The sequence below is a fragment of the Octopus bimaculoides genome, chromosome 8 (genome assembly GCF_046866305.1).
Source record: "Octopus bimaculoides isolate indiv1 chromosome 8, ASM4686630v1, whole genome shotgun sequence".
Lineage (NCBI taxonomy): Eukaryota > Metazoa > Mollusca > Cephalopoda > Octopoda > Octopodidae > Octopus > Octopus bimaculoides.
This window is the reverse complement of record NC_142935.1, coordinates 95,735,085-95,751,796: the sequence shown is the minus strand read 5'-3', so window position 1 is coordinate 95,751,796 and position 16,712 is coordinate 95,735,085. Positions and strand designations below refer to the sequence as shown.

Below are 16,712 nucleotides of genomic sequence, written 5' to 3'. Positions count from 1 at the left end.
GCATCTTTTTCAATAATGTAACAATTGTACCAATCGTCTGCCTTGGAGTCATCATCATCATCATTTTAGCAGCTGCTTTTCTATGCTTGCACAGTCAGACAGATTTTATTGAGGCAGATTTTCTATAGCTGAATGCCCTTCCTGTTGCCAACTTTCATCTGTTTTCAACCTAGCCATTATTTTTCTCATGGTCAAACATCCTGCTTGCAGAATATTGGAAATGAACGATAGCTTGTATGGCAGTGACACTTGTTTACAACTATCAAATGATGTTATGATAAAACATGAACACACACACACACTAACACATACATATATACATTCTGACAATGGAACTTTGTATCTTTGTTAGAAATCAACTCCTTCAGAGAAAGAATCCAAATGATAAAAAAAAGAAGAGAACAAACAAATGAACAAATGAATGTATGTATGGACCACAGCTAACCACCTACACTTTTTTTCTGCAAAATAGGGGTAATTTATCCTGTTCAGGCTATATTATTAGCATTATCCTGTGATTGAGAATTTGAAAATCACTTCTTTAACTTTCTAAGACACCTCAACGCCTCTAAAAGCAAACTTCGTTTGTTTGTTTACGTTTATCGTAATTTGAATTTATACATACATACATACACAATGGGCTTCGTTCAGTTTCCACTTACCAGATCCATTCACAAGGCTTTGGTCATCTTGGCACTATAGCAGAAGACACTTGCCCAAGGAACCATATATGTGGTTGGGAAGCAAACTTTTTACCACACATTCACACTTATAGCTGGAGTGGTTCTTCTATTTTAGCTAGCCAGAAAGGATGAAAAGCAAAGTTAACCTTGGCCAGACTTGGACCACAGTGCAGGGAGCTGAAAGAAATACTACAAGGTGTTTAGTCCCAATCCTCTAATAACTCTGTCATTCACTACATTTTATTGTTGTTTTGCAACAAGTCAGCCCTTATCCAAGCAGCAGACATGATTAAAGGTATTCCAATTATGACCATCCCATTTTTACATCAAACAAACTGTATTTAGGACTATGTGAACCAATATGTCCTGTTTTTATAAACATGCACAGGTGTGCTTTGGCTGCTATTTCTAACAGATGGAGTGACCACATAGAGGTTCCTTTGTTGCACTTTTTACTATAGCCCTTGCTGTTGTTGTAATTTCTATAAAGTAGTAGTAGTAGTAGCAGCAGCAGCAGCAGTCTGAGTAGAAGAGGAGGACAAGGAGGAGGAAATGATGGTGGTGGTAGTGTTGAGATAATGGAGAGTGGAGTGATGGTAACAGAAAATGGTTGTCATAGTGATAGTGGTAGTGGCAGTGGTGGTGATGGTGATAGCAATAATAGTGATGATGATGGTGGTGGTCATAATGGTGGCAGAGAAGATGGTAGTTGTAAAGTGAGTGGTGACAGTGGGAGTGATGGTGGTAGTGGTGGTAGTAGTTCTATTATAGTAGTGGCAGTGATGATAGTAATAGTAGTGGAAACTATAGAGGTAGGGGTAGTGGCGGTAGGGGTAGTGGCGGTAGGGGTAGTGGCGGTAGGGGTAGCGGCGATGATAGCGGAGATGGTTATGTTAGTGGTAGTGGTGGGGGAGATGACAGTGGTAGTGGGGGGAGGGGTAACAGAAAGAGTAGTCATTTACCTGATGGTGGTGGTGGTGGTACCTGTTAGACTAAGAGAAATATTAGAGATCAATAAGTGAGGAATTATAGAAATCAATATTGAAGTTTGAAGTGGAAAATATATTTGTGTGTGCCTATGTGATTTGTATATGAGTGTGTGACTGATGTATTGATTAATGTGTGTGTATATGTGTGTGATTGCGCAAATGTTTTATTTGTTTTAATAATGTTTTTCTTAGGAGGGGGCCAGTGAAAAAAATTGTTTAATAAACGTAGAGAGGAGAGAAGCTGAAACAAGAGAGAGAGAAAGAAAAAGAGGGAAAGAAGGAGGAAAGAGGAGAGAGAGAGGGGGGGCGAGTAGTGCTTTCCTGATAGAGGTGCTCAAACTTCATTATACAGCCAATTGATAATGGAAACCTTAGTTACAAAATCCTTAAATCAAAGTATCTTCCAGTATAGCTGATAGTTAGATGGGCACATATCATTTGATGACAGTGTTGAACTGTCTGGAAGTTGACCTCAGTATGACTTTAAAAACTGCATCTGGCAGTTGGGCCCTGGTTTGGGCGTTCCAGGGTATTGAAATGTGTGGGAACCACCTCTTTGTCACTGCTGTTCCCAGACCTACTCTGACTCAATGTAGTAGCACCTGTCCAGGTCACAGCTATGAGTTAATTAGCTTGTGACGTAAAAAAACTCTAAGCACAAACCCTCGCTGTTACATGAGTGTCTTGGGAAAGGAAAAGGCTAGGGAAGTCAACCTCGACAGCAAATCAAGAAGTGGAGTCACTCAGGTGGTCTGCTGTCTTCTTTGACACCCTCCAACAACTCCCAGGTAGGTGTAGCTCCCTAGCCCTGTCAAGCAATTCAGCTTGGAGAAAGTCACCCCAACGTAAAACCTACAGCTTGCTGGTCACTGCAGTCATCTTAGCCGAATGAGTCACAGTGATCAGACCCCCAAGTCTAAAGAGGAGATCATATTGAGTGGACTGACTCCCACTTTAAGACTGCTAAGTGAAGGCAGGAAGAAAAAGCCTAGCAGCATCAAGGGTCCATTTACATAGATTCTTGAGGGCATGTTGCTCCTCCTCGTGATCTTCAGATATGAAGAAAGTACCATCACCATCTGGAAGCCCACCTGATGGACTGTACTAGTAATTTAAAGGTCCAGCCTTGATTAACTATGTCACACTGATTCCAGTTGAGAACAACATTAAGGGTACATATGTCTGTGGTAATAGTCAAATACTCACAAGCAAATAAATAAGTAGTTTATTGACTTGTAATTGTCAATAATGACAGAAATCCTTAACATTTGATGGTATTGTACAAACTGTAGTTCAGTTGACCAAACAACTGAATACTAATCATTGAAAACAGCAAAGATCCATTTATTAATGAATTATAAAATTGTCTAATGCCAAGCAAACTTATATTGATACAGATAAAGGATCAATAGATTCTTAACATTACAATATCTGTAGGAATTTATTAGAACCCAACCTCAATCATTACTAGGTTAAATATTATAAAAACAACCTTTATATAGATGCAGGAATGGCTACATGATTTAGAAGCTCTGTTTGCAACCACATAGTTTTAGGTTCAATCCAACTGGGTAGCACATTGGGCAACTATCTTCTATTATAGCCATGAGCTGACCAATGCCTTGTGAGTGAATTTGATGGATGAAAACAATGTGAAGGCCCATCATATAATGTGTGTGTGTGTGTGTATGTCTTTGCATTTGGCAACCAGTGAATGGTTTGTTTATATCTCCATAACTAAGTGGTTTGGCAAAAGAGCCTGACAGAATAAGTACCAGACTTGAAAATAAGTACTAGGTTCAATTTACTTGACTAAATCCTGTAAGGCAGTGCGTCAGTATGGCTGCAGTCCAATGACTGACACAAGTAAAAGATAAAAATGGTCACTCAACTTGCTATAAATAGCAGCTAAATCTTCCTTAAAAAAGAGAGGATGCATTTGATTAACTCACTCTAGATGCATTATATCTGAAAAACAGATGGGCTGGTGACAGCCGAAATAATTTTGACCATAGTTCAGCTTGACCAAAGCTAACCTAAGCTTAAACAAAAATACACCCAAGGTTGGTTAAGGTGAACTATTAATATTAACAAAAATAATATTAAATCTAGCAACTTTCCAAATTGCTGATTTTCTCCTGTGAAAATGAAAAAAATGTTATAAGCCTGGATTGTTGGAGTTCAAGGTCAATTTTCTTCATGATACTGAGTGTGGAAAAAAACTGCAGGGACAGGAGTAAATGAAAGGAAATTGTTCAATTGAGTATTGAGCTTATATTGCTTGCGACAATTTATCTTCACTCTATAGCATTTACACTTTTCCTCTTCTACTGTCATTAAAACTTGAATGTTTTACAACTGTTAAGATTTAAACATTTTTGTTTTTATAATGAACTTCAAAGAGAATTATGAAGTTATTACAAGAAGAAGGGAAGTATTATATCATGAGTGTTGTATCATAAAGTATTCCACTTTATTACCATTTCATGCTGAAAAGGACTTAGTGCACACAAATATTGCAGACCATCTTCTATTTGTCCATGACCAATAAAAGTTGTTTATGCTAAGTTAGAAGAGACAATTTAACATTAAATCAAAAGAAACTTTAAAAATACTGAATAAAAATTACCCCTGTATTTGAGTTCAGTAACCAATGTGTTACAGAACTCACCAAAAAGCAAGCATATTTTGGATCATATCCAAAAACTACCAACATTCCTCTGAACAGCAAATACCCTGTTATCTGAATAAAAAATAGGATGGTCATGAGAGGAAGGGGCATCTTTCATCATAGGTCCTCCAGATCAGGGTTAAACAACTACATCAACTACCATTAGCTTCAGCCTTCAACATATTTTAGCAATCTTTCTTTTTCAGAACCAGAATCATCCACACTTGGAACAGCGGTAGGCACTGTACCCACCCCTTCTCCATCAGAATAAAAAGAACAAGAAATAAAATATTTTTAAATTCTGCAAATTGTTGGTTTTATATTCAGATGAAAGATTGATTTCAACAACATGGATGCACAGATCACAGCTGTGTGTGTGTGTGTGTGTGTGTGTGTACACACACACACACACACATATATAGGAGCACTCCATCGGTTACGACAATGAGGGTCCCAGCTGATATGATCAATGGAACATCTTGCTTATGAAATTAATGTGCAAGTGGCTGAGTACTCTACAGACACGTGTACCCTTAACGTAGTTCTTAGGGAGATTCAGCGTGATACACACTGTATCAATACCGGTACAACTCATTTTTGCCAGCTGAGTGGACTGGAGCAACATGAAATAAAGTGTCTTGCTCAAGGATACAACACGTTGCCAGGAATTGAACTCACGACCTTACGATCATGAGCCGATGCCCGAACCACTAAGCCACATGCCTTCACACACACACACATATACATACATACATACATACATACATACATACATACATACATATATATGTATGCATGTATGTATATGTATATACATACATATATATATATATATATAAAGCAGGCAGAAAAGTACAATATCAAATAACTAGAAAAGAAGTTAGACATCAGATGCATATAACCAGGGAAGAGGCAAACAAAAAAGCAGTTTCCACATGTTCTGTAATGTGAGGACCAGAGACATGTAATGCTTTGATAGGTAGGCAACGTCCTAGACAGAATCAAAGTGCACACAACTTTGGGGAGCAGTGTGCAGAGAATGATAACAAAATACTTGTTCTTACTAATGCTAGAAAGAAAGTGGTATTCAAATGCTACTAAAAGAGACTTTTGAATGAGAGAGAGAGAGAGAGAGTCTACTTCAAGTAAACCCAATGGAAGGACCTACCATTCATATTTTAAGCTGTATGGTAAATAGAACAATGGAGGATATGGATTACTGCTGAGTGATGCTTTAATAGCGATGGGCTAGTCAGAAGCATTGTCCCTCAGGTAGTACAGGAAAGTGTCATACCTGATAACTGCCATGGTAGCAGCCTTATTGACTGCTGCAAAGTCAATGTAGGCATACCAGAGAGAGGAAATCACAAAAGTATCAAATTAGAGAACCAGGTTATGAAAACTGCAGAAAGTATTATAACCCAACTGATGAGAAAGAGAGTTCACTTACATGAGATGCAGTTCAGCTCTATGCCAGGTGGAAGTACTATTGATACCATCTTTCTAGTGAGAATTACTTAGCTAGGAATAAGCCACATTACCTTGTATTCATAGGCATGAAAAAGGCATTTGACAATGTTCCTTATTCTGCGATCTAGTGATCACTAAGGAAGCTAGTAGATGAAGAGCTTATGATGACAGTATAAACCTTGTACAGAGAAATACTGTCAACAAAATGTGAGTCAGCACTGAATATAGTAACAAATTTAGCATGCAGGGAGAGGTGCACCAGGGTTCAGTTCTTAGCTTCCTTCTATTTATCATGGTATCCAAAGTCATAACAGCAAACTGGGGTTCCCATAGAACAGCTGCCTACAGGAACTCTTGTATGCTGATAGTCTACTTCTAGCTGAATCAGTAGTGAAGAAATTCCACTCACTTCATGTCTTCAAAGATATGTGAAAAGAGATCCTTTACTTGAAACAAGAGATAAGAGTCGGCAACAGGAAGGAGAGCCAGCTGTAAAACAGTCTCCATAATATATTGGTCTAACATACTAACATAGGAAAACAGACGGTGAAGGAAAATATACTTACATATATTTAGTATCAAAAAGTTCCAGGACTAGGTATGTTTAATAAAAATAACTTATTTACCTAAATTCAACTTTACGATGAAAGTAAACAAACAAAGTTTTTTTTTTTTTTTTTTTTTAGAAGCGTTGAGATGTATTGTAAGATACAGAAATAAATTTATTTCTCAAACGCGTGATAATGCTATAAATAGCGTGATCAGGATAAATTATCCATTTATTGCAGAAAAATACGTTACTGGCCAGCCATGAGACTCGAACTCACATGAGATGTGAGTTCAAGTCTCATGGCTGGCCAGTAACATATTTTTCTGCAATAAATGGATAATTTATTTACCTAAGTTTTAACATCATCTCCTTCAAAATAGTCACTTTGTATAGTAATACACCACTCCCAGCATCGCTGTCAATTTTGGAATCTGGCCTACAAGTCGTTTTCCATAAGTTAGTTGAGAACCTTCTGCAGTTCACTCTGGATTTTCACAACAGTCTTAAAACGGTGACCTTTGAACTGCATTTTCATCTTGGGGAAGAGACAGAAGTCCATAGATGCTAAATCTGGCAAATAGGGTGCCTTGTCAATGTGAAGAATCCAATTCTTCGTGCCCAACAAATTCGGTCACTTTCGCCAAATGTCCTCCCTCAAACACTTCAAACATCACAGTAGAACTTTCAATTGGCAGTCTGGCCCAGGAGGATGACTTTTCGATGCACAATACCACATTTCCAGAGGTGACACTCACGGCAGGTCTTCCAAATCGCTCATTGTCTTCACCTTTTGAAGCACCTGTGTCACTCAATATATTGTGTACAACCCATTGCCTCGTCACCATAAGCTTGCCAAAGCATGCTCAATGACTCTGTAGCAAACTCCCCAAGTTTAATGCAAAATTTCACGTTGGTTCTTTGTTCCTGTCCATGGCAAAATTGCAGACTACAACATATGTGTGATCACAAAAACACAAATTCCACAACTTGCAAAGTAAATAGTGATGTCACCAGGCACACTACCTCATGAAGGTCACTACTAGCTCTCACTGTGCATGCAACCGTGTGCTGCCATCTGTTGGCACACTACAGAACTAATCCGGGAACTTTTTGATACCACCTCATATATATATATTATCATCATCAATTGATGTCTACTTTTCCATGCTTGCATGAGTTAGACAGTTTATTTGAGGCAGATTTTCCATGGCCAAATTCCCTTCCTGTTGCCAACCCTCACCAGTTTTGAAGCAATGTAATATTTCCCCATGGTCAGACATGTTTTTTGGTCAGCCTGGGCTTATAGTAAAAGATACTTGCCCAAGATGCATGCGATAAGACTGAACATGGAACCACATGAATGAGAAGCAAACTTCTTAACATACTGTCTTGCATGCACCTGACCCTTCCAGAGCCATAGATTCATAAGGCTGGTTTTCTGGATTCTGTGGTGTGTATATTCCCTCCTGGACAGGATTTCAGTCCATCACAGTATTCCTCGTTCTTGCCATCTGAGTGGACTGGAGCAACAAGAAATGACGTTCAAAAACACAATGCACTGCCCAGTCCAGGAATCGAAACCACAATCTTAAGATCATGCATGCAACACCCTTAACCACTAAGCCACACATCTCCACATATATTACATATAAAAATGTATACATACACACACAGGCATGTGTACATACATACATACGTACATACATACATACATACATACATACATACATACATACCTACGTAGTGTAGACTGTTGAAGTGTATGCATACATTATCTGAGTATAGAGTCTGCATGCATGTCACATGTGTGCATACTGTGTGTATTAGTTGTCCTCATTAGAACAATAACACTGAAAATGCTTGATAGACATTTTTTTCAGAAAAATACATCAAGTTGTCTGAGTTAAATATGTTAATATTAGGATGTGAAACTTTATCTTACACACTGCCAGATAAATAACTACTTTGCTGCATGTCTGTTGAAACCGTATTGGTGCAGCTCCTCCTCTGTTAAAAAAAAGTTTGCTTTCTTGCAATACTGATACTTTTGCTAATTCCATATTTGCAGAATTGAGTTGGTCCTCATTAGTAGTGGGGAAAGTCAGTAACATGGCAGTTGCTTTCCTCTTGATGTAATTCTAGTGGTCAAATATCAGAATGTGTATAAGATGTGAAGAAGAAATTCCAGATATGAAAATAAAATATAAAATCGAAAGGAAAGTAAACAGAAGTAAATATTGAAATGTTTAAAGTTTTAGTAAGTAGGAAAGCAGACAAGACCCTCCTCCTGTCAGAAAAATGGGTATAGCCAATGTGCAGAAAAGGAAAAGGCAGAAAAAATTCCATATGGTATGTCTAGTATAAACAATGGATGCACAAGAGATGTAAAGGAATCACTAGCAGAGAAAATAGACTTTATATGTAGTAGGTACACACAGACAATAAGCAGTAAGAGCACACAGAAAACAGATTCTCTAAAACGCTCTGAAACTGCCAAAATGTAGTTGATAGCTTCTGTTACTTAAGTGATCCAATTAGCTGAGGAGGCATGTGTTTTAAAAGTAGAATAACCAGAGTAAGAAAGGCTGGAGAAAGTTTATGGAGGTGCTGGCTACAAAGGGCTTCTCCCACAGAGTGAAGAGCAATTTGTGTGATGCTTGTGTATGAAGTGTGATACTACATGGAAGCAGAAAAACATGGCCCTTGAATACTGAGGATCTACAAAAACTAGAAAGAAATAATGGAGTGAGAATGCTTTGCTAAATGTGTAATGTTAGAGTACAGGAATGGCAGAATTCAAGGGGACTGAGAAAAGGTGTCAGATGTAATATGCAAAAGGAAGACTGTATTGCAATGGGCATATGATGCATATAGAAGATGACAGCCATATAAAGTGCCAAGCACTCAAAATGAATAGAACCTGTGAAAGCATGGAAAGTGAACGTAAAAATTATGATGACCTCACTTCTCTCCCTCCATACACAGATTGTATATGTTTATATACACCAAAAGGTAGTTCAATGACTACACTATAAGTACATACACACAAATATTTACAACAGAGTAAGAATTAGTTAACAATGCTTATCACTTTCACTCATACCTTTATGATTTCTTTTTTGCAAGCAACTAGCAGAGCAAGTTTATGGGATCATCAGGAGAGAATGCGTACCATTTCGGGGCTTATCTCTTGATGGCATCATTGTGCACTGGCCCCACTCACTGAAATGAGGCCATGCTTACTAGATCAACTGGTTATCAGGTTTCACTCAATATTCTAGGCATTGCTCATCATCTCTTTTTAACCAGATCCAGAGGCTTGCCTTTTCCACTGTAGCCTGGATATCACTCATCAGTTACCTCACACTGTGTCCAACGAATCCTCTACATCTGGCTTCAATTGGAAAATGCTCTGCTTTCCAGCCTGCATGTTTACATTCCTCAAGGAGGTTTCCATAACACTCAATCTTTTGAGCCCGAGTAGCATCCATGTTATCTTCATGAGCAACTGTTAACTCAATTAGATTTACCACTTTCTTTTTCACACATGATGATATCTGGTTTCTTCATGACTAGAATGGGAAAGAATCCTTGACACCCTGGTAAATCTGCAGCCACCTCCCAGTAACTGTTCTACTTTTCATCACTCACAGGAAGTTTCTTCTTCTTCAAACGGATCTGAGCACACAAAGGTAATGAAATCTCTGGCTGGTTCTTTCAGTGTTTTTTTGCCACTGTTGATTAGATTTCACCATCTATATATTATTATTATATTATATATTATTATATTATACATTTTCATGTTATACATTATATATTATCATATAAGATATTATATTATTGTATATATTAGAAGGGAGCTCAATGCCTTGTGAGTGAATTTGGTAAACAGAAACTGTGTGGAAGCTCACTCTGTGTGTGTGTGTATGTGTGCTTAACAACTGGTATTGATTTGTTTATACCCCTGTAACTTAGCAGTTTGGCAAAAGGGACCAACAGATTATGTACCAGATTATGTACCTCCTAAGCAGACCTAGTGCAGATATGTGTAGAATATGGGAACCAGTATTAAGGAAGGATACAAAAATATTAGCCCTAAAATTCACTCTTTAATTGCCTATGGGCATATAGCGTAATGGTTAACAGCGCAGGCTACTAACCCCAAGATTCCGAGTTCAATTTCAGGCAGTGCCTTGAATAAATGACAATAATAACACCAGCAAAAAAATACCTTAGGAATGAGAATCCAGGGTTGGGTTCAAAATTCCACTAGGACACCTGATGAAGGCTGAAGAGTAAATCAGCCGAAATGTTATGGTAACAACAAACAAGATGAGGACTCATATCCATCCAATGTAAATAATGTACAGAATTCCTCATCTCTAAAATACAGAACAACTATTATTATTATTATTATTATTATTATTATTATTATCATTATTATTATTATCATTATTATTATTATTATCATTATTATTATTATCATTATTATTATTATTATCATTATTATTATTATCATTATTATTATTATTATCATTATTATTATTATCATTATTATTATTATTAAGGTGGTGAGCTGACAATCGTTAGTATTCTGGATGACATGCTTAGTGGCATTTCGCCCGTCACTACATTCTGAGTTCAAATTCCACCAAGGTCAACTTTCGGGGTCGATAAATTAAGTACCAGTGAAACTCTGGAGTCAAAGTGATTGATTTATCCCCTCCCCACAAATTTCAGGCCTTGTGCCTTAAGTAGAAAGGATTATTATTATTATTATTATCATCATTATTATTATTAAGGTAATGAGCTGGTAGAATTGTTAGCATGCCGGGCAAAATGCATAGCAGCATTCCGTTTGTCTTCACGTTCTGAGTTCAAATTCTGCCGAGGTCAACTTTGCCTTTCATCCTTTCGGGGTCGATAAATAAGCACCAGTCTCACATTGGGATCAATGTAATCGACTAGCCCCTTCCTCACAAATTTCAATGTAATCGACTAGCCCCCTCCTCACAAATTTCAGAAAAGATTATTATTATTATTATTATTATTATTATTATTAGTGTGTGTGTGTGTGCACATGTGTGCGTGTGTGTGTATATATATAAACTGTGAAAGGTAAGCTATGAGATTCCCAAGAGTAAAGTAGAATATAGCAGTCGTCCTTTTAATGATCATTTCCTCTTTCAAACTAGTTGCATATGTTGCAGAAATCTCAGCAATACTGCAGTTTTAATACTTCAAGCTCTGTGCATAACATAGTGAAATATTTTACACACATCGCTTAATCTATATATATATATATATATATATATATATATATCTGAGAAGGAAAGAGAGAAAGAGAAATTTTCCATGATTGATCCTTAAATTAACATTTCTATAAGCACTGATTGATTTTGTATTTGCACACAGAAATTATCAATTTTTCACCATAAATCTGTACCTTAAGAAATTACATTAAAAAGGAATAAATAATAAGAGAAAAATATAAATATTTTTTTCTTTTTTTATGGTGCCATCACTACCAGCTGCTGCTGCTACTACATCACCATCACCATCACCATCACCATCACCATCACCATCACCATCACCATCACCATCACCATCACCATCATCATCATCATAATCATCATCATACTTATTGTCCAATTTTTGTGATGAAGTATGTTGGAAGAATTATTACCCTTTGTTGTTGCATTATGTGATTTCAGTTGTGGGGAGCCCAAGTTTTTAAAATCTTAACCCTTTTGTTACCATATTTCTGCTTCAACTAATTTTGAAAATAACAAAGAATTTATTAAAATAACGGTGATTATTAAGCTGGTAGTTGGAATATAAATTAACAAGATGCAGGTGTGGGCTGTGTGGTAAGACGCTTGTTTCCCAACCATACGGTTCCACTGTATGGCAACTTGGGCAACGGTCTTCTACTATAGCCTCGAGCTGACCAAAGCCCAGCAAGTGGATTTGGTTGATGGAAACTGAAAGAAGCCCACCATATATATATATATATGTATATATATCTATGTGTGTGTGTCTTTGTCCCTCACCACCACTTGACAACCAGTGTTGGTGTCTTTACGTCCCCATAACATAGCAGTTCAGGCAAAGGGACTGACAGAATAAATATTAGGTTCAAAAAAATAAATCTTAGGGTCAATTTGTTCAACTAAAACCCTTCAAAGTGGTGCCCTAGTATGGCCACAGTCAAATGTCTGAAACAGGTACAAGATAAAAGATGGAATTTAGATGAAAAGTTTAATTCAGATCATTTTAAAACAAGTAACTTATGCCATAGAACCAGGGGTGGTTTCATTGGGGAGTGGTATCAAAAGGGGCAATGACAACCATCATCCCACATCCCTTCCATGCAGTAATCCTGCCATTCTCTACTATCATTTCACAGCATGACTTTTTACTAGTTCAGTTATTTAACCCTTTGGTGTTTAAGCTGGCCATATCCGGCCCAAATATCCGACATGTTTTAAATTCAAACTGGCCATATCTAGCCTCTCACACCTAACCTACAATGACAGTCTAAGAATAATCTATCACACCATCGAAACTTCAAAGCTGTAAGATAATGTACGATTAATTCAAAACAATTTGAGTGAAAAAAGTATTACATTTAACAGATTAATCTGAACACTAAAGGGTTAAGTTACATAGATCAGTCATGTCTCTTGAACAGACTTATCACTGCTCTTCTGACTCTCAGGCATTAAATTACCTCTAAAGCTCATTTATCTTCATCTACTTACTCCATCTTCTACATCCACTGTCTACATTTCATGGACATACAACAGCAGGCCCCTGATACTGATACCTAATGCTGACTTGTGTCAGCAATAAAAGCAGTATAAAGCTTACTTCCTGCCACATGAAAAGCACCTGTGCTGGTGCCACATAAAAAGTACCCAAGTCAGCATCATGTAAAAGTGCCTGTGCCGATGCCAGGTAAAAAGCACCTAACACACTCTGTGAAGTGGTCAGCATCAGGAAGGGCATCCAGCTGTAGAAACCAAACCAAATCAGACTGGAACTTGGTGCAGCTCTGGTCAAACCATCCAACCCACACCAGCATGGAAAGCAGAAATGCTTTGCCTCATGCAGAAACTGCAGGAGCTACTCAGAGGTATTGCAAGCTCTTCTGAATCCATCACAATGTTAGAACCCTTCTGTATCATCAGCAGACATGGTATCCAAAGGTCAAAAGCATTTTATCCCTTAGTCTGTACACCATTCTTGTTGGGAGCAGCAAGGACTCAATTAGTCTTTGATGACAGAAGGATCCTACCTATGGTCTCTTGTCAACCAGTCAACTTGAACTGGTCTCAGTTGCCATGGCTATCTTCTTGATGGCTTTCCTCAGTTGCCAGGGTTCCAGGCCAATCTTCAGCATAGATATTTGGTTTTTCCACACACACACACACACACACAGACACACACACGCACACACACACACACACAGACACACACGCACACACACACACACCAGGATTCTTCCAATTTCTTTCTATCAAATCCACTCACAAGTTTTGGGGTTGGCCTGAGGCTGGTGTAGAAGATACTTGCACAAGGTGCCTTGCAGTGGGACCGAACCTGAAACCATGCGGTTGGTTAAGAAGTAGACATCTTGAACATGCAGCCATGCCAGAACATAGCCATGTCTTCATGTACACACACACACACACAATATATATATAGTGAAATATATCAAACAGTTTACGATTAAACAATTCCAAATTCCCATGTATATCTCAAGTAGACTTACTCAGAAACTTTATCAGTGAATGCATTATTTTACATAAAGACAAAAATTTAAATAATAAAAGAACATAAGTAATATTAGCTACAAGATTAAGACAAATATACCAAATAGCAATCTATGGGGAATCTCAAGAAATTAATGATTGATCAAAAGACTGATAAAAAAAAAAGAAGAAAAAAAATGAAATTCATTCAGTGAATGAATACTTTTAAACAAACAAATAAGATATTGCTATTTGATGTAATTAAATTATGTGCAATTTTCTCTTCATTAGGAGTTATTGATGAATCAGATACAATAATTGTTTTTAATTGCCTTTTCTTCTTTTTTCTTCTTTTGTTTTTGTTACTTTGCCATAACAATAATTAAAGAAAATATCACACTAACTCAACAAAAAAAGAATCAATTGCCCAACAATAAAAGCTGTTCAACATTTAAGTTGGGAAAAGTTGATTGTTTTAAAGTCGACAGCAATTTAATTGGTCTGTTAGTACGAGCTTGTAATAAAATAATTTTACTCCCTGTTGAGGTTAATTATACTCTCACAGCACACTGTCTTCTGCTCATAGAGCAATGTCGACTTGTCTTTAACTGATGATTTACACACAAGACAAAATCAATCGTTAATCATATTTGGTTTGCAATCAGTGTCAGTCACAATAGATATTAATTGATTGTCATCAGTGAGAGAGGGGTGAGCTGTTTACAGATAGCTATTAGATTGACAGATGGTATTAATTTTCTGTTAATATAACAAAACTGTAAAGACACTGGTGTTATATAATGTCATAGTAAAAATATGAAACTATTGTTATGAACAAACTCCTCTTTATACTTCACTGCATGTGTGTGTGTGCATGTAGCAAATAGTGTACCTTGAACAGTTAATGTTAAGTGGCCATGAAGATAGAAAGGTGTACAGATTGACAAGTAAATTGATTAATTAACTTGAAATAGTTAATGAGACTGTTTTGACATACAGCAGTCATGATCAAACAACAGCACACTTTTTGAATTGTACAACAACAAAAGATTACCTTGCTTGAATTTTTTTTTAGTAGTGCAGCCTGCTTCTCAGAAAAAGTCTCCCATGCCTGATATACAGTGTATTGAACCTTCAGTTAGATATCATGATTTCTTTGTTATATAAATGTTCTTTATAGGAGTCATTGTTAAATAGTGTCTTGTTACATGTTTCAGTCATTGGACTGTGGCCACACTGAAACATTGCCTTAAAGGGTTTAGTTCAACAAATCAACCCTCAATACTTATTTACTTATTCTGTTGCTTTTGCTAAACTGTTAAGTCATGGGGGTGAAAACAAACCAACACTGGTTATCAAGTGGTGGGGAGGACAAACACCAATGCAAGCATACACCCACACATACATATTAAAGTGAATGGTCCTGCATTTTGAAAGACATGCTAGTTGTATAGCAAAAGGAAACACTTTTAGTTGGTTTGGGGCTTTAAAATGAAAAGTGTGGGACGTGTAGAACAAATTACTGAAGGGAGTTATGTTACTATTGGGTGTATATTAGATGTCAACAAAAATGTCATGTTGACAATGATGTTAGTAGCCAACATATCAGGAATTTTATTGCAGGATAACCACCCAATGCAATATTTATTGAGGAGGTTAACTGCAGCTGCATTTAATTATTTCAGCTATTGAGATAGAAACTTCAGGAATTTTGTATACAATAAACTCTCAAGGGTTAGGGTTACTGGGTAGGCTTTATAGCTGACAGTATTTAATTTGGAAGCTTTTCTCCACTAAATTTAAAACCATTCCAAGATATTAATTTGAATAATGTTGACTATAATTTCATACTCTGGATAGGAACTGATTTCTTTATGTTAGTTTGAAAAACATTGTGTGATCTGACATAAAGCAAAATCATTTCCCAAAGTAAAAACAAAAAATCCAGAATAACTGCTTCAATACTGAGACACCTTATATGCAAATTAAATTGTGATCTCATTGTCTGAATTATCTAAAAGGTTAATTATTTAAAGTATTCATCATAACATCCATTGTGCAAGCATCTAAAGCTTGAGCAATGTTGGCTTGGTTTTCATGCTATGTCAAAAACTACATTCATAGATATTCTAAATGTGTAGAGACAATAAGAAATTTCAAGATAACAGGCCTCAATCATATTTCAAAGAGATTAGATTCCTCAAGTCATCTACACATGGATCATACCCTTGCTAATTAATGTCACTGGAGTGCTGCTTGTTATTGTCGATTCTTTTACAGACTGGCCAAGAAGTGTTGATATGAAGAAAGTGTTTCAAGTAACTTTCTCTAAAAATGGTATGCCAAAATTTTGGAGTCAGACATTTTTTTAAATTTCACAATGATGGTTTGTTTTTTTTTGTTCTTGGCTACAAAAATTTAGCTATGTTTCTTTCTAAATGTTTCTATATTACCCATGGTAAAATAGAATACTAGAATAAATAGCATGAACAACTAAAAGAGGTTACAGGAGAAAAATTGGGTTATTTTTGCTCGGTCTTCAGTTAATTCCTCATGCCAACAGCAGACCAAGTTTTTCTACATTGGTAAAGA

The 16,712-nt window shown here is 36.8% G+C and overlaps 1 protein-coding gene across 2 annotated transcripts in view; it reads right to left on the bottom strand.

Annotated features, from left to right (window-relative positions):
- Window positions 1–16,712, bottom strand: part of LOC106874580 (ubiquitin-like-conjugating enzyme ATG10) — a 323,193-nt gene that overhangs the window by 110,791 nt on the left and 195,690 nt on the right. Inside the window, exon 2 of one of the 2 annotated variants that reach the window (XM_052970266.2) lies at window positions 1,646–1,675. The exons of the other annotated variant lie outside the window; for it this stretch is intronic. Coding sequence (XP_052826226.1) covers window positions 1,646–1,675 — 30 coding nt within the window. The remainder of the gene's footprint in view (window positions 1–1,645; window positions 1,676–16,712) is intronic. 2 annotated transcript variants of the gene reach the window in all.